The sequence below is a fragment of the Peromyscus leucopus genome, unplaced genomic scaffold, assembly GCF_004664715.2.
Source record: "Peromyscus leucopus breed LL Stock unplaced genomic scaffold, UCI_PerLeu_2.1 scaffold_744, whole genome shotgun sequence".
Lineage (NCBI taxonomy): Eukaryota > Metazoa > Chordata > Mammalia > Rodentia > Cricetidae > Peromyscus > Peromyscus leucopus.
The window spans coordinates 1785-25000 of NW_023505667.1; the positions used below are offsets into that span (position 1 = coordinate 1785).

At 50.8% G+C, this 23216-nt stretch overlaps 1 protein-coding gene across 1 annotated transcript; it reads left to right on the forward strand.

Moving 5' to 3' along the window:
* Nucleotides 1-18054: 18054 nt before the first annotated feature.
* On the forward strand, nt 18055-23211 carry Hsp90ab1 (heat shock protein 90 alpha family class B member 1; the record flags this gene model as incomplete). The annotated part of the gene is made up of 11 exons (XM_037201992.1): nt 18055-18168; nt 19429-19575; nt 19733-19939; nt 20189-20348; nt 20506-20639; nt 20748-21056; nt 21394-21559; nt 21761-21951; nt 22050-22197; nt 22311-22579; nt 23062-23211. Coding segments are annotated over exons 2-11 (1881 nt in total), but the record flags the coding sequence as incomplete, so codon positions are not given.
* Nucleotides 23212-23216: the final 5 nt, after the last annotated feature.

Below are 23216 nucleotides of genomic sequence, written 5' to 3' on the forward strand. Positions count from 1 at the left end.
TTTGTTTTTTTCCTTCCTTCTCAGCTCCCTGTGTCCTCCCAAGGCCGGCAGCCTGCGTCTAGGGATTGAGGAGGGGAGGGCCGTCAGCCTGCGTCTAGGGCTTGAGCAGGACCCAAGGCTGGGCCCGGGGATACCAGGAGGGTAGGAGCTCTTTAGCCTCCGAGGCTGCAGCGCCCCCTGCTGGGGTCACAGAGAAGGGACAGGCCTGGAGCCAGGACAGCCAGACTGTGGCCCAGATCTAGAGAGACTAAGTTTTCCTTTTCTGCTCACTTTTTCTTGAGACAAGATGCAGCTCAAGCTGACCTCGCATCCCATATGTCCCCAAGGATGACCTTGAGCTGTTCTTCCTGCCTTCACCTCCTAAGTGCTAGTATTGCAGGCCTGTACCCCACCATGTCCTGAATCCAGGGACCGAATCCAGGGCTTTGTGCATGCTGGGCAAGCACTCTGTTAACTGAGCCACATCCCAGCCCCTCTTTCTTATTTCAAAACACTGGAAATGGAGGCAGCTTTAGGTCTCTCTGTCTTCAGTGTTACCCTCCCCTCCCCCCACAAATGCTGTCCTTAGCCCCTGGAATGGACTCTGCCAAACTGGCCAGCACCACCCCCAGCTTCTGGCCATACTCCCACATCCCTGGGCAGGAAAAGGCTGAGGCCTGAGTTCTCCCTTACCTTGGCTCCAGGCCCTGACACCAAAGCCAGGCTGCCAGACTTCCTGGAGAACAAGGGACCTATGTGTCCTCATGTTGGAGTTGGACCTTCCCTTTTTCCAGCCGCACTGTGGTCTAAGGGAGGGTGGCTTGGTATGGGATGTGAGATTGCCTCGGTGGAGGGGACATTACCACTGGTAGTGAGCTGAGGATTGCCTGTGTGAGTGGATGAGAGAAGACCTCTGGCCACAGGCACCCTCGGCCCCAGCCCTGGGAGGTGGCTCTGGCTTCTCCCAGACTTGCAGGAGCTCCGGCCTCCCGGCCCAGGCTGTTTGCTTGCTGGTCCTTGACTGCTGATAACTAGAGTTGTCCCTACCGTTGGGACTTCCTTTTTCACGGAAATTTCGTTTAGACCAGTGGTTCTCAACCTCCCTAACGCTGCGACCCTTTAACACAGTTCCACGTGTTGTGGGGACCCCCAAACCTTAAAATTATTTTCATTCCAACTTCATAACTGTAGTTTTGCTTCTATTATGAATCATAATGTAAACATTTGTGTTTTTCTGTGGTCTTAGGCAATCCCTGTGAAAGGGTCATTTGATCTCCAAAGGGGTCATGACCCACAGGTTGAGAACATTGATTTAAACAAAGGTTTCAGGCCTCCATGGGTAGTAGTGATGTGTTTCTTTTCTTTCTCTCTCTCTCTCTTTTTTTTTGAGACAGGGTTTCTCTGTATAACCCTGGCTGTCCTGGAACTTTGCAAACCAGGCTGGCCTCTAATACAGATACCCCCCTGCCTCTGCTGGTGTTAAAGGCCTGTACCACCACCCTTTGGGCTTCACTTGTTTGCAACCCCCCTCTCCCCACCAGACAGAGTTTCTCTGTGTAGCCCTGGCTGTCCTGGAACTCGCTTTGTAGACCAGGCTGGCTTTGAACTCACAGAGTGCATCCCAAGTGCTGGGATTAAAGGCTTATGCCACCACTCCAGGCTTTGATTTCAATTCTTTTTTTTTTTTTTTTAAGATTTATTTATGTATATGAATGCTCTGTCTGCATGTATACCTATATGCCAGAAGAGAGCATCAGATCCTACTATAGATGGTTGTGAGCCACTATGTGGTGCTGGGAATTGAACTGGGAAGAACAGCCAGGGCTCTTAACCACTGAGCCATCTCTCCAGCCCCCTGTTTTCAATTCTTAATAAGGTCAAGCTTGATGGTGGGTTGGGGGTTAAATGTGTCATTGTACTGGGCACTGAAGTCCATGACTAGCATATCAAAACAGCGTGTGCCTGAGCTGGTAGAAATGGCTTCCCTTTGCTCTGGTTCAGACTGCCTGTTCCCTGCTATGAGGCCAGCTGAAACTGCAGGCTGAAGTCTCTTCTGCCTTCCCTCAGCTCCCCGACCTCCTCCTTGCCCTGAAACTTGGGGGGGGGGGTTTAGCTTTCTCAGCACTGGCAGCACCAGCGGCACCCAGGGAACCTGCATTTCTTCCCAAACCCTCTTCACCTCCTGGCCGCAGGCTAGCTCCTGGATCTCCTCCAGTCCACCGCAGTGTGGCCACAAGACGCTAGCGTAGGGGGAGAGGGTAACGCCTTGTTTTTGCTGGAGGAGGAGGTCTCAGCTTCTCAGAAGAGTGTTCAGGATTCACCAAGACCGTTCTTGTTACGCATTCCTTGCTGGCCTGGGATGTTTCCATGGCTAGCCTCAGACTCGTGGCTATCCTGCTCTAGCCTCCCGAGGGCTAGGATTGTAGGCATGGCATCATTACAAGGGGACCTCTGTGCAGCAATTACTGGTCTTCTCCCTGGAACACGGACCTACGTGTGAAAGTTCCCTCATGTTTGACCAGCCACCATCAGCTGGTACAGTTTTCTTCCCCTTCTGCACCCCGGGATGTGTGTAATGTGACCTGTCTTCTTTCGGACTCTACCAGCCACGGGGCTGACCTGGTTGGGGGGTAGGGTTTGCCTTTTACTCAGGTTTTGCCTTTTTGAGCTGAGAGGGCAGTGCCTGGCTCCTGGGGGTTCTCTGAAGAAGATAGCCCCTTCTTTAGCTCGAGACCGTGTGACACCTGCCCCGCCCAGCTATGTGGTGGTGTTTATAGCCCATACCCTTGCCCCCAGCACTGACCTGAAGTGGTCAACATGTATGATTCGGTCACTTTACTGTTTTCTGTACCTGAATCGGTGTTGAAGAAAATGGCTGGGATATGATCTCTTCCCCAAAGTCTTCTGATGCAGTCTTCTCCCTGAGTAACGGCTTCTGACCACATGCAGGCTGGGGGCGGGGTGGTTAAGCGCATCAGGACTTGCTGCTGGTTACTTCTGCTTTCTCTGAGGGAGGGTGAGTTGATCAAGGGTCTGCCAGGTATCCTTCCTGCCACAGTGCTGGACACCACTTCCTGACTTCTGTGCAAAGCAGTCTATTCAGCTTTTGCCCTCCTGGGTGGCTGCCACTGACACACAAATGATCCTCTGCTGTGCCGGCCAAGGTGGCGATGACTTCAGTGCGCCCACTTGTGGTCATAATTTACTGCAGTTGAGCAGACTGCAGGGACCTGTTTGGTTTTTTGCTATTTATATGAGAAGGCTGATAAATTTTACCTTAAATAAAATAAAATAGTTTAGCCGGTTGGTCGTGGTGCATGCCTTTAGTCCCAGCACTCGGGAGGTAGAGGCAGGTGGATCTCCAGGTTTGAGGTCAGCCTGGTCTACAGAGTTCTTGGACAATCAGAGCTACACAGGAACTCAGCCTCGGGGAAAAAAAAAGAACAAAAAGCTGAGTTAGGTACAGAAAGGAACCGTGGAAATGGGGACAAAGGGGAAGTGGAGTGACAGGGACCCCCAGTCCTAAAAACTAAGTTCTTAGAATTAAAGCCGGGCGGTGGTGGCACACGCCTTTAATCCCAGCACTCGGGAGGCAGAGGCAGGCGGATCTCTGTGAGTCCAAGGTCAGCCTGGTCTACAGAGCGAGATCCAGGAAAGGTGCAAAGCTACACAGAGAAACCCTGTCTCAAAAAAAAAAAAAGAATTAAGTTGATAGCAAATCAAAATGGATGTGAGCGGAGACATGCAGGGCCACCAAAGAGCTGTGCTGTGTGACCAGTGCAGACACACAGGAAGGGTGACTTAAGAAAGCTGGCCAGAAGATCTGGTGCCAAGGCCAGGCTGGCAGAGTCTGTGTAGGTCTCTGGGGACCATCTGTGTCCTAGGGTGGGGGTGGGCAGAGTCCTGGTCCCCTTAACCCATCAATGGCTCTGTGTCCTAGCCAGATCTAAGAGCCTAGCAGTCTACTAGGGCTCCCTGTGTGTTTTCAAGGTGTGTCCTCTATTGCTGTGACAGTCCTGAATGCCCTCCAGATAACCAGCTGTTTTCTGGCTCCAAGCTGTGGGGAAGTGCTAAGTCTGGATCAGCAGGGTCCCCCGTGAAGGCCTCTGCCCCAGACAGCAGCAACCTCTTCCTTGGCTTTTTCTGGGGGCAGGGCCAGTTGGCTTGAACTCACATCTGTCTTGGACCCCAACTATTCAAACCCGGACAAGCTTCTCATCCTCTGGCTCTGGTTCACCAGGGAATGGTACTACCAGCAATGACTTACTAAGGCAATTACAGCCATCTGTCCAGAGACGGTACAGGGTAAGAAGTTAAGAGCCTTAGAACCTCAAGGTCCCCTGGTAACCAGGATGAGTCTGTGTGTCCCGGAGCGGTCTAGCTAGGCTACTTGCTCCCCTCCCCCACACCTGGAAGCCTGAGGACCAAGCCTTACTTGCCCAGTTACTTCTTCCAGTGTGTATTACTACACTGCTGTGTATAATATTTTACTTCCTGCTGCAGTCAGTCAGCAGCTAGTGATCAAGACAGTGGGGGGCGGGGTGCATGCTGGGGTTGGGGGAGGGGCTGCTGGAGCTGAGAAAGGTGGGTGATGTCACAGGTCCCTTAGTGGGGGCACCTTCCCACAGGTGGGCTGTTTGTGGGGGCACGTGGGGAAGTCAGACTGTGGGCCTACCCCACTGCACCTTGTGTCCGGGTCACCTGGAACCAGGCACTCTCTGCGAAGCAGGGAGGGGAACCCCTGGGAAGCCACTGAGATCCTGAAGGAGCAGAGGCCTGTCCCTCTGTCCAACGCTTAGGAACACTGTCTCACGGCCCTCCCAATAGCTACAGGTTGGGACTGTTTCCTGCTATACCTGTTTTACTCTAGAACATGAAAGCAGCCGGTTCAAGGATGAAAAAGTTTCTGTAAACTGCGAGGTACTAAGTCCTTTAATCCTCTACTCAGCTACTCCCCCCCCCCCCCCCCCCCCCCCCCCCCCGCTGCCCCATACAGGCGGCAAAGTTCTCAGGAAAAGGCACAAAAAGACAAGGAGGCATTGCTGACCTTCCATCCTGCTGGAACACTAGAAACATCCATCCACGTGCCCAGGGATCCCAGGCCTGGCATACTGAACTCTCAGTCAGCATGCCAGGCGAGCGCTTAAATGCTTGACATGTATCTGTGCCGCCCAGGATCACTGGGGCAGCCCTCCCAGTCCCATAGCTGAGTAGAGGCAGGCCAGGCAGGCACAGAACACAGCGCATGGCTCAGAAACCCAGCCGGCTGAGACCTGGGTGCAGAGAAGGAATTACCAGTGCTTGGGGCAAGACGGGTGGCAGGCAGAACCTTAAGTAGGTTGTGTGTGTGGTGCCATCTGGTCCCTGCCCAGACCAGTCAGCTCCAGAATAAACTCCATTCAAGGTACCTTTTTCTGTCCCTTGAAGGGGTTGGGAACACCAGAGGTCAAGTCTGAGAGGTAGGAGAGGGCAGGACGACGGATATTTTGGCCTGGTTAGTCACACACCTTTGGGATATGGGTCCTTGGAATAGGGAAGGACAGTCATGGTGTGATAAAAGGGCAGCTTAGCAAGGTTTCCATTTATGTTTTGAGAAGGGGGTAGGTCACAAATCCTGTCCCTTCTGTCACCGTACCACTCTTAGCAATTCTGTCCTTGCCCATAACTTCAGCTATCGGCTTGATGAGGCCTGGGTCTTCCATCCAAGTCAGTCCGGGCCTCTTCCACATACCACATATCCCTCTGCCTGCTGGACAGCTGGTCTTGGTGCCCACAGTTGCCTAGAACCGGTATCTGCCTCCCTCCAACCCAGGAGCACCCCCTCCCTGACCCCACAGGGTCTCACTGTGTAGTTCAGTCTAGCTTTGAACTCACGACTGTAGCTTAGGGCGTGACTTCACCATTGTAGATTGCACTGGCCTCCAACTCCCTAGGTAGACCAGGCTGGTTTGGAACTCTGACCATCCAGCTTCCACTTCTGAGTGCTGGGATTACAAGCCTGTGCTGCGCTAAGCTTTTAGCTCCTACCCTGTTGTCTCTTAGAAAGGACTCAGCCTCTCCCTTCTTGCTGGCTGACCTTCCTGCCTATAGCCTTGACCTTCTACAAGACTTCTCCCTGTGAAAGCTCCAGGCTGGATTTTGTGTGTTCGCTCTCTCCCCTCCCTTCTTTCTCCCTCTGGCTCCTCCTCCTTCCTTTCTCTCTTTGAGACAGTGTCTTGGGAAGCCCAAACTTCCTCTGTAGACAGGCAGGCGTTGTATGCTGCATCTACTTCCTCAATTCTAGAACTGGACACCCAGCCAGTCACTAGTTTTTGTTTGTTATTTGAGACAAGGTCTCACGATGTAGCCCTGGCTGTCCTAGAACTAGCTCTGTAGACCACGCTGGCTTCAAACTTACAGAGAACTGCCTGCTTCTGCCTCCTGAGTTCCGGGATTACAGATTCGTGCCAGCACACCTGGATTCATAGTCACTAATTTTAAAGTCTTCTAAATGTGTTGTTGGTTTTCTTGATTACACCAGTAATTAAGACATATTTTTAATATAACAGAAAATGTAGTGACACCAGTTTCCCCCCATTTTTTTTCTTTTTAGTGGGTATATGTGTACACATGTATGTGTTCATGTTGGGGTGGTACACCTGTGTGGCCATGCATGCAGAGGTCAAAGGACAACCTGAGATGCATCCTCAGGAAAACTGTCTACTTCCTTTGAGATAGCATCTCCCCATGGCCAGGAGCTCACCAGTTAGGCTAGACAGACAGGCCAGACAAAGGGAACTTTGTCTCCCCTTCCTCAGTGCTGGGGTTTTAAGTAGACAACCTTGCTCCACACTTTTGTGGGTTCTGGGGGCCTAACTGAGGTCCTCATGTTTGCAAGACAGTGCTTCACTGACTAAGCAGGCCCCAGTTCTGTGTGTTTCCTAACACTGCCTTGTTTTGAGACAGTCTCATGTAGCCCAAGCTGTCCTTGAAGTCACTATGTAGCAGCAGACGGCGATCTTGAATTTCTGCTTCCTGAGTGCTGGGATTACGGGCTTGCGCAACCGTACTGGTTTATGCAGTACTGGGGTAGAACCTGGGGTTTCGTGCATGCACTTGGCCTCTCTCTCTCTCTCTCTCTCTCCCTCTCTCTCTCTCTCGCACGCACGCACGCACGCACACACACAAAAGGATCTTATGTAGCTAAGGTTGGCCTCAAACACACAGCTGAGGCTGACCTTGAAGTTCTCATCCTCCTGCCTCTGCCTGCTGGGATCAGGAGCATGCACCCCCATAACTAGCCATGCTGCATTTTAAAAACACACACACACACATAGTATGTAAGCACACTAGGTACTAACCTGGTGCCTGGAGAGGCCAGAGGAGGTTGTCATCAGATCCCCTGGAACTGGAATTACAAATGGTCCCGAGGCCCTTGTGGGTGGTGTGGATTGAACCCATGTCCACTGAAAGAGCAGCCATGCTCTTTACCAGTGAGCCATCTCTCCAGCCCCACAGTATTGCTTTTATTTTGTTCTTAATTGTGTGTCTGTGTCTGTGTGAGTATGTGTGCATGTTGTCAAAGGGGTCAGATGCCCTGGAGCCACCTGATGTGGGTGCTGGGAACTGAACTTTGGGTCCTTTGCAAGAGCAGAGTGTGATTTTAACTGCTGAGCCATCTCTGATTTTAACTGCTGAGCCATCTCTGATTTTAACTGCTGAGCCATCTCTGATTTTAACTGCTGAGTCATCTCTCCACCTCTGTTTGCTGTCTTTAAGGCTTGACTTGCCTCTAACAGGCTTGACTGAATAGACTTCACCCAATGACTAGATGATTTATTTTCTCAAGCTTATCTGGGAAATTTACAAATATTAACAGTCTCATTTTGGTTTAGTGACTCATGCTTATTTTCCCAGAACTTAGAATCTGGTCATCTTGGGAAGGAGGATTGCCATGAGTTGCATGCCAGCCCAGGGTACACAGTGTTTTTTAAAAACAACTTATTTATTTATGCATTTGTGTTTTGCCTGCATGTATGTCTGTGTGAGGGTGTCAGATCCCCTGGAACTAGAGTTACAGGTAGTTATGAGCTGCCATGTGGATGCTGGGAATTTAATTTGGGTCCTCTGGAAGAGGAGCCAGTGCTCTTAACGCTAAACCATCTCTCCAGCCCCCACTACACAGAGTTTTGCAGGCCAACCTCAGTTACAGAGTGAGACCCTGCCTCAAAACAATGATGATGTGGCTAGAGAGATGGATCAGTGTGAAGATCACTGGTTGCCCTTCCTGGTACATACATGGCACACAGACAGACACAGAAGCAAACATCATATACAGGCCCAGTGTGGTGGTGCACACCTTTGATCCCAGCACTTGGAAGGCAGGGGAAGATGGATCTCTGTGAGTTCCAGGCCAGCCTGGTCGGCATAGCGAGTTCCAGGACAAAGAGAGCTATGTAGAAAGATCCTGTCTCAAAAACAAATAAACAAATCCCCCACCTATATACATTAAAACACACACACACACACACACACACACACACACACACACACACACACACACGAGCTAGTAAAATTCATCCCACACTGAAAAGGGAAAACACAAAATGCCTTCAATTAGTTTTTACTATTAGTGTAATGTGCGGGTGCCAGGGCACCTGTGGAAATTCGGATAATTCTGGGGCCTTGGTTCTCTCCTCCCTTTGTGTGTTCTGGGATTGAATTCTGGTTCTGTGGCTTGCTCAGCAAGCACTTTCTCCGCTGAGCTGCCTCGTGGGCATAAAACACTTTTGGTGAAAAAAGCCGGCCTGGTGCCGCACGCCTGTCTTCTCAGCTCTCAGGAGGCAGCGTAAGAGGACCAGGAGTTCCCAGGGCCGTGTGGTCTGCTGAAGTTCCTGGGACATATCAAACAGTCTTGAAAACTGTGTAGCCTTAAGTCCTCATGTTGGGAAAGGCTAAAATTTAATGGGCTAAATACTAAAGTTAGGGCAGAGATGGCTCAGCAGTTAAGAACACTGGCTGTTCTTCCAGAGGTCCTGAGTTCAATTCCCAGGAACCACATGGTGGCTCACAACCATCTGTAGTGAAATCTGGCGCCCTCTTCTGGCATAAAGATGTACATGCACTCATACATAAGACAAATAAATCTTTACTTTTTTTTTTTAAGTTAGGAAATAGAAACAAAGAAAGAAAGAAAAGGACTGGAGGGTGGCCCAGGAGTAAGTAAGTGCTCCCTGCTCTGTTGGTGCCCAGAATCCACAGTGGGTGACGGACGGCCACCTGGAACTCCACCTGGAACTTCCGAGAATCTAGTGGTGTCACAGAGGGCGTCAGAGTGCCTCTGGGGCTGGAGTGTAGGTGGGTAGGAGCCTCCCAACATGGATGCTGGGAACTGAACTCGGTCCTCTGCCTTTTGATTCTGTGGAGGAGCAGCAAGTGGTCCTGACTGCTGAGTCATCTCCACAGCCAGTGTCCTCCTGCCTCGGCTTCTGGAGTTCTGGGAAAATGTTTCAGTTGTTCCACCCATTGGAGACTTGATTTATTTTATTTTTGTTTTTTTGAGCAGGGTTTCTCTATGTAGCCCTGGCTGTCCTGGAACTTGCTCTGTAGATCAGGCTGGGCTTGATACTCAGAGATCTGCTTGCCTCTGCCTCCCGAGTCCTGGGATTAAAGATGTGTGCCACCACTGCCTGTCTGAGACTTTATTTATAACCTAAAATATGATTAATATTTATAAATGCTCCGACAATTTTTTTTGGGGGGGTGGCAGTGGTGAACAGGATCTCACAACATAACCTTACAGAGCCGGCTAGCTTGGAACTTGCTCTGTAGACCAGACCAGCCTCAAACTCTCAAAGATCATCCTGCTTCTGCCTCCTGGGTGCTGGGATTAAAGGCATGCGCCAGCATTCCCAGGCAAATGCTCCAACTTTCAAGATGGCCCTGGGGAGATGGCTCAACTGTTAAGATCGATTGCTGCACAATCATGAGGACCAGACTTTGGATGCCAGCACCCATGTAGTCACCCGTGGGACTCCAGCTCTGAGGGATCCAACCGCTGTTGTGCAGGAAATGATTTGAGTGGCCACACACACAAGTGTGCACACACACAATTTTCAAAAGGGCTAGGAGCTTAAGGCCAGTGACAGACCTCTGGTTTAGCATGTGAGGGAGACCCTGGTTTAGTCCCTAGGTCGGCAAAGAAATACAGGGAAAAGATTGGATTTGACTTCTTAGGTGTTAGAGCTCCTGATGAGTGAGTGACAGGAACCTGTGAGCTACTTACTCAGCATGGGTATTTAAACTGAGTTCCTCTGGAAGAACAGCGCAAGATCTCTTAACTGCTGAATCATCTCCCCAGCCTGAGATTCCTTTACACACACACACACATACACACACCACACACACACACACACACACACACACACACACACACACACACACACCAGGCAAACTACTATGTAGTGCAAGGATGGCCATAAACTTTGATTTCCTTTGTGGTATGATTGAGCATTCCTTGGGAATATGCCCAAGAGTGGTATGGCTGGGTCTTGAGATAGATTGATTCCCAAGTTTCTGAGAAACGGCCATACTGATTTCCACAGTGGTTGTACAAGTTTGTACTCCCACCAACAGTGGAGGAGTGTTCCCTTTGCTCCACATCCTCTCCAACATTGACTGTCATTAGTGTTTTTGATCGTAGCCATTCTGACAGGTGTAAGGTGGTATCTCAGAGTCGTTTTGATTTGCATTTCTCTGATAACTAATAATGTTGAGCATTTCCTTAAATGTCTTTCAGCCATTTGAGATTCTTTGTTTCATTGATTTTTTGTATTGTTCATTTGAGATTCTTGCGAATCCTCTGTTTAGCTCTGTTATTGGTGAAATTATTAAGACCACTCCATGTAGTTAAAAGGGAGGTTTATTTTGTGGGGTAACTTACAAGTGAATGGATAGTTTACAGAGTCTGGGAAAGGCGTGGTGCAGTCCGGCAGTGTTCTCTGGAGAACTCTGCTCGGTCTACCTCCAGCATCCAGGGTCCAGGAGCTAAGAGGGCCAGCGCATCCGGATCTTGGGTCTTCAGGGTCCTCCCTTGGCCCTGCCTTGTAGGCGTGACAGTTACCAAAGCCTCAATGGGGGTTGAAACTTCCAGATCAAAGCTGGAATGGCTACCCCCTACACTCTGTAGCCCATTTTTTAACTGGATTGTTTAGTATTTTGATGTCTAGTTTCTTGAGTTCTTTATATACTTTGGAGATCAGTCCTCTGTCAGATGTGGGGTTGGTGAAGATCTTTTCCCATTCTGTACATATACACAATGGAGTACTACTCAGCAGAGAAAAATGACATCATGAAATTTGCAGGAAAATGGATGGAACTAGAAAATATCCTGAGTGAGGTAACCCAGACTCAGAAGGACAAGCATGGTATGTACTCACTCATAAATGGGTACTGGATATAAAGCAAAGGACAATCAGACTTCAACCCACAGATCCAGGGAGGCTACCTAGCAGCAGGGACCCTAGGATGACTGTGGCTTATAATAAGTTTTGGTTTTGCCCAATCACTGGGCATGCTTTGGTGAAACATTTCACTATTAAGATAAGAATTTGTACTATATCAAGCTGATGAAAGAAAATACTGGCCATACTTTGAGCAGGGGAGGCTAAAATCTTTTTAGAGTATGGATTACCCTATAGAAAAATGTCTGCCGTAAATCAAACAGTGAAGGGGAAGATGAACAGGAATCTCATTTACACAACTTGAGTAAAACATAGCTCTCTGAACAGATGAAGATAGGTTTCTTCTGTATCCCAGAATCTAATCAATATTTATGTGTATAATTCAGCTATTATTTGGCTTAAAGGGGCTTATTGGGAAATGTTCTCATTTTTACTGCTTTCTTTTGCTTTCTTTCTAAAAAAGATTTATTTATTATGTATACAGTGTTCTGCCTGCATGTGTCCCTGCAGGCCCAAAGAAGGAACCAGATCTCATTACAGACAGTTTTCAGCCACCACGTGGTTGCTGGGAATTGAACTCAGAACCTTTGGAAGAACAGCCAGTGCTTTTAACCTCTGAGCCATCTCTCCAGCCCTCATTTTTACTATTTTCTACAGAAAAAAAAATATTTTCCTGTTTAACCCTGGACTTTTGAATTATAACCTGTTTTTGTTAAATAAATAAATAAATAAATAAAATGCATATTGGAAAAAAAAACAAAACCAAAAAACTTTGATTTCCTGCCTCTTATCTCCCAGGTGCTAAGATTCTAAGATTGAACCACCATACCTGGTTCAGTCAGTGCTGGGACTCCAACCTCGGTCTCACTGCATGTCAACCAAACACTCTCTACCAGCTGAGCTGCATTCCAGCCTTAAAGTATTTCCATTTGGGGAGTTGGAGCGAAGGCTCGGCAGTTAAGAACACTTGCTCATGCAGTAGATGGTTAATTCCCAGAGTCCAGGGTATGGCTCACAATTATTTGTAACTTCAGGTCTAGGGAAACAGTGCCCTCTTCTGGCCCCAAGGGGTACTGTGTGCACATGGTGCACATAGAGGCAGGCTGGCAGAGCACCCCATACAACATAAAATAAAATTAAAAAATAAATGAATAAATAGAAAAATACTTTAAAAGATGCTCAAAACTTCCTAGAGACTAATATTCAAATTTCCTATCATTTTCACTTATCAAAATACCATCTTTAACTCAGGCATGGTGGCATTTGCTTGTCCCAGCCTTCTGGGAGCTGAAGCAGAGTGGCCTGGACAACACTGGGAAACCAGTCAAAGTGAAAGGAAAAGGCAGCCGGGAGAGCGAAGGCAAAGAGGAGTGGGGTGGCGGGGGTGGGGTGGGGTGATCTACTCCTGAATTTTTTTTTTTTTCAACTCACTAGCAATTGTAAAAAGAAGTCTTTGCCTACAGGTCACAGGAAAACAAGCATGGGGCCCAGCAAGCAGCAGGTAGTGGCCTGTTAATACCTGTTTTAGCTGGCTGCCTTCCAGAGCTTTGGAGACCTGGTCATGAATAAACACTTGGGAACACTGGCGGCTGCAGCTGCCGCTGGCTGGGAAGGAGGGTCCCGGAGGCTTAGGGGGGTTACGGCTGTCTCTGACGGCCTTCCTCAGCCTCCAGTTAGGGCAGCATGGCCCCTGCAGCCCGTTATAACCTGGCCCCTGCCTTAGGGCCACTTTCAGGGTTCTAGAAGGAATTCCTGAGCTCTGGTTCCCTTCTCATCACTGGGAGTCTCCTGGCTTTTTCTCTTCTGGAAGCGGACTCTTCTGCACCGCTCTGGCTCCACAGGCCCTAAGCATGGCCCTCTTCTCAGGCCACCCTGGTTCATCCTTGGCCTGCTATGGGCCCACGTGGGCTGAGAGTCCCTGTGTCCTGCCCCTCCATGTACACACACCTCTGCATCCTCAGGCAAGGCTTTCAGGGGGAGCCTAGGTGTGTCAGTTAGTGGGGGAAGGTGGGGCTACCGGACACAGACATGCCTCCCCGACTACTTCCTCAGAGGGAAATGGCATTTTTTCTTGTATTAGTGTTACAAGCTAGGCAAGCATCCTGCTATGAGCTATCTCTCTGGCCCTCCTCCCCTCCTTTTAAAAAGTGTTATTTTTTTAAACAGGGTCTACTATAATATCTGTCTGGCCTGTAGACCAAACTGGTCTCATACTCACAGAGAGAGAACCTGCCTCTGCCTCCTAAGTGCTGGGTCTAGGCAGCCACCACCTCTGGGTTGGTTGATTTGTTTGTTGTTTGTTTCCTCCCAATGGCTCAGCAGTTAAGAGTGCTTACTCATCTTCCACAGGCCAAGTCTGACTCCACCACCCAAACCAGGCAGTTCACAACTGACTCTGATTCCAGTTCAGGGGATTCAACGCCCTTTGGCTTTTCAGTACCCACACATGGTTCATGTACACACTCACACATAATTTTTTTTTCTTTTTTGAGACTGGGTTTCATTTTGTAGCCCTGGCTATCCTGGAACTTGCTCTGTAGACCAGGCTGGCTGTGAACTCATAAAGATCCACCTGCTTCTGCCTCCTGAGTGCTGGGATTAAAAGTGTGCACCACCACTGCTCAGCACATTTTTTTTTAAAGTAAATTTTAAAAGTAATTTTATTAGTATGTGTTTGATGTGAGGGTGGGTGCATGTCAGGGCACACTGCAGGCTAGGGGACAACTTTGGGAAGTCAGTTCTTTCCTTCTGTGGGTTCTGGGACTCAGACTCAGGTCATCCCATTTACACGGCAAACACCTTTACTTACTGAACTAGCTCACCTTTAAAAAGAATTTGTTGGAAGGAATTACCACATGTTAAAGGGGAAATTGAAGTCCCTTTGTGGGCTCTTAGTCTAGTTAATGAAAGAATTTAAGAACAGACTCAAAAGGAAACTTGAGGACATTTTGTTCGAGTTTTTAAAAAACTCCAGGACATGTGTCTCAGTCACTGTTCTATTGCTTTGAAGAGACACCATGATCAAGGCAACTCTTAAAAAGAAATCATTTGTCTGGGCATGGTGGTGCACACCTTTAATCCCAGCACCACACACACACACACACACACACACACACACACACACACACACAGAGAGAATTTGTTGGGCCAGGCAGTGGTGGCACACGCCTTTGATCCCAGCACTTGGGAGCCCGGGCAGGTGGATCTCTGAGTTCGAGGCCAGCCTGGTCTACAGAGTGAGCTCCAGGATAGCTAGGACTGTTACACAGAGAAACCCTGTCTCAGAAAAAAAAAAAAAAAAAAAAAAAGGTTGGGGCTGGAGAGATGGCTTAGAGGTTAAGAGAACTGGCTGTCAGAAGACCTGGGTTCAATTCCCAGCACCCACATGGCAGCTCACAACTGTCTATAACTCCATTCTAGGGGATCTGGCTGCCTTGCATGGACATACCTGCAGGCAAAACACCGACGCACATCAAATAATAAATAAATTATAAAAAGTTATTATTAAACTGTGTGTGTGTGTGGTGCGTGTGTGAGCATGGGGTGTGTGTGTGCACTTGAGTGCAGGGGCCAGTGGAGTCAGAGGCTTTGTACCTCCTGCAGCTGGAGTTACAGGTGGTTGTGAGCCATTGAACATGAATGCTAGGAACGGAAGCTGGGTCCTCTGGAAGAGCAGCATGTACTCTTAACTGCTGAGCCGTCTCTCCAGCCTCCAGACCATTTTGTTTGGTTGGTTTGGTTTTAAAAGAGACTTTATCAGCTGGGTGTGGTGGTACAGTCCTTCAATCCCAGCACTCGGGGCAATGGGATCTCTGAGTTCAAGGCCCTCCTGGTCTACAAATTGAGTTCCTACAAAGCTGCACAGAGAAATACTATTTTTTGACATCCCCCATCCCAAGAAAAAGAGAATTTATCATGTGTATAAGATATATGAGCCAGGCCGGGCAGTGGTGGTGCAAGCCTTTAATCCCAGCACTCAGGAAGGGATCTCTGAGAGTTCCAGGACAGCCAAAGCAACAGAGAAACTCTGTTTCCAAACAACAAAAAGATATGTGAGCCAGGCAGTTGTGGCATACGTCTTTAACCCAAGCACTTGGGAGGCAGGAGCAGGTGAATCTCTGAGTTCAAGGCCAGCCTGGTCTACAAAGCTAGTTCTAGGATGCCAGAACTACATAGAAAAACCTTGCCTCAAAACAAAACAAAAATAAAGTGTGTGAGTGTGGGTACACGGGCACCTCTGTGCACATACAGAGGTCAGGAGACGACTCAGGAGTAAGCTCTCTCTCTCTCTCCTTGCAGCATGGCATCCGAGGGTCAAATTCAGGCCTGCGAGGCTTGCAGGACAAGGACAAGTGTTTTTAGCCACTGAGTCATCTTGTTCCCTGAGCAAGCCTCCTCCCCCAGTGTTTGAGACAGAATCTCCTGCATAACCCTTAACTGGTCTGGCACTGTGTAGTTCAGACTGGCCTTGGAATTACAGGCATCCCCCTGCCTCAACCACCCTAGTACTGAGACAGACATGTGCCGCCAGACTCAGCGAGGTGGAAGGAATCCTCATGTTGGTGCAAAACGCCTTTCCCGGTTTTTAGTTAACTATTGATGCAACAGGACCTCACTGTTAGCCTATGTTGGCCCTGGGATGGAATTACAGGGGTGTACCAGCATGCCTAGTGAACCTTTCCCAACTGAGGAAGTCCCAGGAAGCTGCTGTCTGCTTCAGGAGCGGGTCGTGGAGAGACCATGCCCTGCCCCCATTCCACTTCCAAACCTGAAAGGATCCAGGGGTTAGTGTCCCTGCTATTCATAGAACCCTTCATTTTCCTGTTCATAAAATGTATAGACTAGCTTTCACCTGTTCAGAGGCCAAGGAGAGGCTGTCAGTGCCGTTGGAGAGCTAGGGAACCAAGGGCCTGGTATGTGTTAGGTAAACACTCCTCGCCGGAACTTAATGTCCAGCCCAGAGAGCAGCTAGGCCCCTTTTACTGAGAGGGGTATATGGTGAGTGTTGAAGTTCCTGGTTTCAGATTTTGATCCAAAGCAGCACCCTGGGGTCTCTTTGGCAATCCTACCCAGCATCTACATTCATTGATTTCTCTACAGGCCTCTCACACGCTACAATTAAGGAGAGGATGAAGACAGGGCAGCATCGGGTGGTAACAGATGAAGTGGACAGAGGGACAAAGGAAGGCGAGAGCACATGAGGGAAGCCGGGCCGCATGCACGCACTGGGAACGAAGGTGTGGGCGGTGGTGTGGGGGACCCCGGCCAGAGTGGGCTGAGGATGGAGAGGTGCATTTACAGAGCACCGAGTGGCCATTGTCCCTTGGAGGGTTCATCAGCCCAACAAGCTGCCAACGCGGCCTTGGAAAAGGGCAAGGCTAGATGGACAGGCGCAGGGCCGGCGAGGCATGGAGGGCCGGCTCAGGGGGGAAGGCAGGGCGGAGGTACTAGCGCAAACTCGGTTCTGGCACCTGGAACTGGGCCAAGGCCTGACCAGCAGCATCTTCATGCAGCTGCCTAGAGCTCCCGCTAACCCGAAAAGATGGGGGGACCTTCTCCCTAGGCGCAGAGAGCTGCAGTGGGGAGGAGGGCCAGGAAAAACGAAACCAGCTTGACAAACAGCTTGCTGTGCTCTCCAAGGGAGGAGGGCGCACGGCCCCCGCTCCGCGGCGGCTGGGCGGTGGGGACTGTTGTACCCGGCGGCAGCGTCCGGCTCCCCGTCTGTGCGCACAAAGGTGTCCGCAGTCACTCACCCCCGCGGATCCCGTGCCCTGATCCCGGTCGGCCGCCCCTCCCTCGGGGCTCCGCACCCCACCCCGCTCCACACCCCACGGCGATGCGGCGGGCCTCTCAGGGCCACGCGCAGAGGGTCGTCTAACCGCAGCCCACGGTTGCGGGGCTGGGGGAAAAGACATCTCCGCAACGAGACGCCTGCAATGGGTAGCGCCTGGCCGAGCTGCTGCCCCCGCCGCAGCGGGGGAGGTGGGGCCTCGGGGGGAGGGGCTGAGACCGCCCAGACAGCCCTAGAAACTGCTGGAAGAAATCGCAGTACCGCCGCCGCCGCCGCCGCTCCTTCCGCCGCGAGCCGCCAAAGAGTCCCTGCCAGCCCGGGCCCGCGCCCCTCCCCCCGGAGGAGCGGCTCCCCCCCCCCTCGCCTGCCGCTGCTCCCGGGTCTGGAGGGTGGGGACCCGGGGCGCCCTCGAGTCGGACCACGGGCTTCTCGTGGTCCTGTCCTCCCTCCCAGTGTGCGATTTGCGGTGGACACTAGGGAGATCGGGTCTGGGAATGGCAGCCCAGGGTGCCGTCCCCGTGCTCTGGCAAGGGTTCCCTGAGGACGGGACTGTGGGAGTGGAGGCGCCGGCCGCGGGATCCGTGGGGGATCCGTGGGATGTCCGCCCGCGGACACAGCGCGCGTGGCATATGCGTGCTCCCCGGCCCTCACCTCGGGGGGCCGGGTCCAGCCCGGGCCCTGACTCGGCGCCCCGGGCCCCGCTCCTCCCCGCCCCCTCCCCATCTGCGGCCATGACGTCAGGGTGGGCGGGCGGCGGCAGGTGCGCGGCTGCGGGCCACGCCCCCGAGGCGGAGGGATCCCAGGGAGGAGCCCGGGCTGTGCTTCGCCTTATATAGGGCGGCCGGGGGCGTCTGCGAGCTCTCTTGAGTCACCCCCGCGCAGCCGAGGCTTGGCGTGCGAGTCGGACGCCCTCCGTGCCCACCGTGCTCTGTGCTACCGCTTGGCCTGCCCGTCAAGGTAAGGCCGCGGCTCCCCGCCCCGCGGCTCCTTCCCGGGGCCCTTGCCCGAGCCCCCTCCCCGGTTCGCGGCTGTCCTCAAGGCTCCCGCCGGGCCGGGCGGCCCTGATAGGTGACGGGGCCCGCGGAGCCTCGAACTGCCTGTGGTTGGCCCCGGCGGGCTCGCGCGGCGCGGCTCCTGGGGGGGCCCCCGGGTGGCTCCCCGGCGCGGGAGGCGGGGGCGCGGTCCAGCCAGGTGGTAGGGAGCCCCACGTGGTAGCCGCCGACCCGGGGCGCTGCCATGTTTGCCCTCCACTTCCGGGCGCGGCTGCAGGGTCCGCGCGGTGGCGGGCTCCCCTGCGTGACTCAGCACGGCCGGGCGAGCTTGGCCTGGCCACCCCCCCCGACGCCTTTCCCAACGTGCTTGGCAGTGGGGAGGGGTCCCCGGGTGGGCAGGGACGCTTGAACCCACTGCGCCTTCCCTTTCTAGATCTTTCCCTGCTGGCCGGGTGGAGGAGGAGGTGGAGCGGGGAGGGGGCTGGCACGGGAGGATTCATAGGTCCCTCCCCTTCTCCTCCCCTCCCCGGGAGCTCAGATTGTTCTGGAAGCTTCTGGTGCCCCGCCCCAGTGCCCGGATGCTGGGGCAGTGGGAGGGCTACGGTGGCGCCCCCTCCCCTTGGGGCTGCTGCCGACGCATGTCCGGCAGTGACGAGGGTCGCAGGACGGCTTGGGCCACCATTTTACATCTGTGGAGTCCTGTGCAAGGCTGCGCAGTGTGTTGGAGCTTTACCTCTTTGTCCTGATTTAATTGCCCTTCGAGCGCCTCCATGACTGCAGCCTCGGGTTCTCTTGCCCTGCTGGGAGGGAGCAGCACGGAGAAATGGCCGCTGCTTCTGTTACGGTTTCTTCGCCCAAAAGAGTGGGGTGTAGTTAAGGGATCGCCTCTTTCTACGCGCACAGGGGTTGCCTGGGGTTCTTAATGTGGTTAACGAATGTCCATTCTGGAGTTTTAACACGGTACGTCGGCAGGTGTTGAGATTGAGAACCTGATGGTTGAGCTGTAGCATACCGTTGAGATAGTCTTGACTTGGCGTTGGCTTGAAGAACCATTCGGGTTTTTTTCCACTCTGGATTTGCTTTCTCACTGTACCTTCAAGGTCTTTTTAAAAATGGCGGTTCTCATCCCTTGGGAATGGATACTACCCAGTTTAAAGCAGTTTGAACTGGATTTTAAACTGCAGCCATCATGGTCCTTGGTGATATGTGATCCTTTCGATCTTAGATGCCTGAGGAAGTGCACCATGGAGAGGAAGAGGTGGAGACCTTTGCCTTTCAGGCAGAAATTGCCCAGCTCATGTCCCTCATCATCAATACTTTCTATTCCAACAAGGAAATTTTCCTCCGAGAGTTGATCTCTAATGCTTCTGATGTGAGTATTCTGGTTTATTTAAAGCTTTATAGAGGGTAGTGGGAGTGAGTGATTGAGAGGAAGAATCCAGCAGCTGATGGCCAAGTCGGCCACAGTTTAAAGGGAAGGGACTGTTAGGATAAATGGAATAATGGTGGCTGTGTATATGTATTTACAGGCCTTGGACAAAATTCGCTATGAGAGCCTGACAGACCCTTCCAAGTTGGACAGTGGTAAAGAGCTGAAAATTGACATCATCCCCAACCCTCAAGAGCGAACACTGACTTTGGTGGACACAGGCATTGGCATGACCAAGGCTGATCTCATAAATAACTTGGGAACCATTGCTAAGTCTGGCACAAAGGCATTCATGGAGGCGCTGCAGGTGTGTGACCTGTCATCAGTCCACGACATTCTCCATTCATTAACTGCTTTTGACTTAATTTTTCAAAACCCATTTCAGTAGTGTATGTGGTAGGTTTAAAAATAAGTCCATGTGGAGCTGGTCAGAGGATAATTTTGACCACTAGGCCACGGGGATTGAACTTGATTGTTACACTTGCTCAGCAAGCACTCTTACTTGTGCAGAAAGAACCGTTCTGCTTCCCTCTCAACTTTGAACCCCCTTTGGCAGGCTGGTGCGGACATCTCCATGATTGGGCAGTTTGGTGTTGGATTCTACTCTGCCTATCTAGTGGCAGAGAAGGTGGTGGTGATCACAAAGCACAACGATGACGAGCAGTATGCCTGGGAGTCCTCTGCTGGAGGGTCCTTCACAGTTCGTGCGGACCATGGTGAGCTGACATTGTAGATGCCTTGAATTCCAGCACTGGGAGGCAGAGGCAGGTGGATCTCTTGGGCTGTAGTACGGACAGCCAGGGCTACACAGAAAAAATTGAGTATTTTTGTTGTGGTTTTTACAATTTATTATGGTTCACTTTTTTTAAATAGGTGAGCCCATTGGCCGGGGTACCAAAGTGATCCTTCATCTCAAAGAAGACCAGACAGAATACTTGGAGGAGAGGAGGGTCAAGGAAGTGGTGAAGAAACACTCACAGTTCATAGGCTATCCCATCACCCTCTACGTGAGTATGGGATTGGCAGTCCTTGAGCAGGCTGTGGTGTTGGCTCATGGCTTCTGGCTTGGCTGGAATTGAGTTCTTGACAACTCATTATTCAATTTGCTGATTTAGTTGGAGAAGGAACGAGAGAAGGAGATCAGTGATGATGAGGCAGAGGAAGAAAAGGGTGAGAAAGAGGAGGAAGATAAGGATGATGAGGAGAAGCCTAAGATTGAAGACGTGGGATCAGATGAGGAGGATGATGGTGGCAAAGATAAGAAGAAGAAAACGAAGAAGATCAAGGAGAAGTACATCGATCAGGAGGAGCTGAACAAGACTAAGCCCATTTGGACCAGGAACCCTGATGACATCACTCAGGAGGAATATGGGGAATTCTATAAGAGCCTCACCAATGATTGGGAGGACCACTTGGCAGTCAAGGTGAGAGACCTTACAAGTGGCATGCATAGGATAGTGTCCAACAACTTGCTCAACTGGTTGGTACGGAAGAACTGAAACCATGGAACCTCATGGCTGTCATTGGGAACTACTCAGGCCTGTGCTTGGCAGTGATTTCTTTCACTACCCTTCTGGTGGGGATCTGGGGGGTTTGGCCTTGACCGCCATGGTTCTGATTGGAGAGATACTTATTGCTACTAGTATTCTAGGTTTACTTGGGATTTGGGCTGGTTTCAGGAGTGTGCATTTCCGTGTTTAGATGTCTGATCCTGGGACTTGAGGCCATCTTGTCCTGAAATGTACTACTGTTTTCTTTCAGCACTTCTCTGTAGAAGGTCAGTTGGAATTCAGAGCATTGCTCTTCATTCCACGGCGAGCTCCCTTTGACCTTTTTGAGAACAAGAAGAAGAAGAACAACATCAAACTGTATGTGCGTCGTGTGTTCATCATGGACAGCTGTGATGAGCTGATACCTGAGTACCTCAGTGAGTATCTCCTGAGCTTAGGGTATTATGTAGTACAAACTCTTAATAGATCTTCAGCATACATCTGGGACTGTCTTTAACCCTGATAATTATAGTCCTTTCTTGGCTTCCCAAACCTTCACTTGGCTGGCATGTTTAAATCTGATAACCAGACCAGGTCTGATCTGGCTCTTTCTTGTGCTTTGCTCTGGTTGACTGTAGACTTTATCCGTGGTGTGGTTGACTCTGAGGACCTGCCCCTGAACATCTCCCGAGAAATGCTCCAGCAGAGCAAGATCCTGAAAGTCATCCGCAAAAACATTGTGAAGAAGTGCCTTGAGCTCTTCTCTGAGTTGGCTGAAGACAAAGAGAACTACAAGAAATTTTATGAGGCCTTCTCCAAGAATCTAAAGGTAAGATGAGCCAGGGTTTCCTCTCCTGGCTACTTTTTTGTGTTTAGGGCAATATTTTTCCAGCTCACAATTGGACTTTTCTTTTCCTACCCTTATAGCTTGGAATCCATGAAGACTCCACAAACCGCCGGCGCCTCTCTGAGCTGCTCCGCTATCACACCTCTCAGTCTGGAGATGAGATGACCTCCCTGTCAGAGTATGTGTCTCGCATGAAGGAGACACAGAAGTCCATCTACTATATCACTGGTATGTTGGTGCTTGGGTCATACATAGCAAAGCTGCCTGTGGGTGTGGGGAACTGGGGACAAGGGGCAGTATGCAGGCCTTTTGGTCACTGAGCACATTTAATAATCGTATAGGTGAGAGCAAAGAGCAGGTGGCCAACTCTGCCTTTGTGGAGCGTGTGCGGAAGCGGGGCTTTGAGGTGGTGTACATGACGGAGCCTATTGACGAGTACTGCGTGCAGCAGCTCAAGGAGTTTGATGGAAAGAGCCTGGTCTCTGTGACTAAGGAAGGCCTGGAGCTACCAGAGGATGAGGAAGAGAAGAAGAAAATGGAGGAGAGCAAGGCAAAGTTTGAAAATCTTTGCAAGCTCATGAAGGAGATTCTGGATAAGAAGGTTGAGAAGGTGAGTTTGTGTTGAAAAGTTTTCCCCTAGAAATATGCTAGTGGTGTGTGGCATCAACCAGGCCCCGTCTGTCCCTGTCAATCTTGTCAGTCTCTCGGTGAAGTAGGATTTTTTTTTTCATATTCATAACTGATTACTGTCTAATCTATACAAGAAAAGGCCTTGCTGTGTTGCAGATTGTCCTTGAATTCCTGTAGTCAAGCCACTTTGAGCCTCCAGAAGCTGGAGTTAGTCATCTTTCATTTTGTATTTCATGTGCACTGGTGTTTGCCTCTGTCAGATCATCTGAAAATGGAGTGACAGTCTTGAGCTGCCATGTGGGTGCTGGGAATTGACTGGGTTCCTCTGGAAGAGCAAGCAGTCAGTGCTCTTAACCGCTGAGCCACCCCATCTTCCACTCTTAAAAAACAAAGAACTTTACCTAGCAGTTTCAGAACATACAAGGCTACATACATCTTGTGACTGTATTTGATTGTCCACAGGTGACAATCTCCAACAGGCTTGTGTCTTCACCCTGCTGCATTGTGACAAGCACCTATGGCTGGACAGCCAACATGGAGCGGATCATGAAGGCCCAGGCACTTCGAGACAACTCTACAATGGGCTACATGATGGCCAAAAAGCACCTAGAGATCAA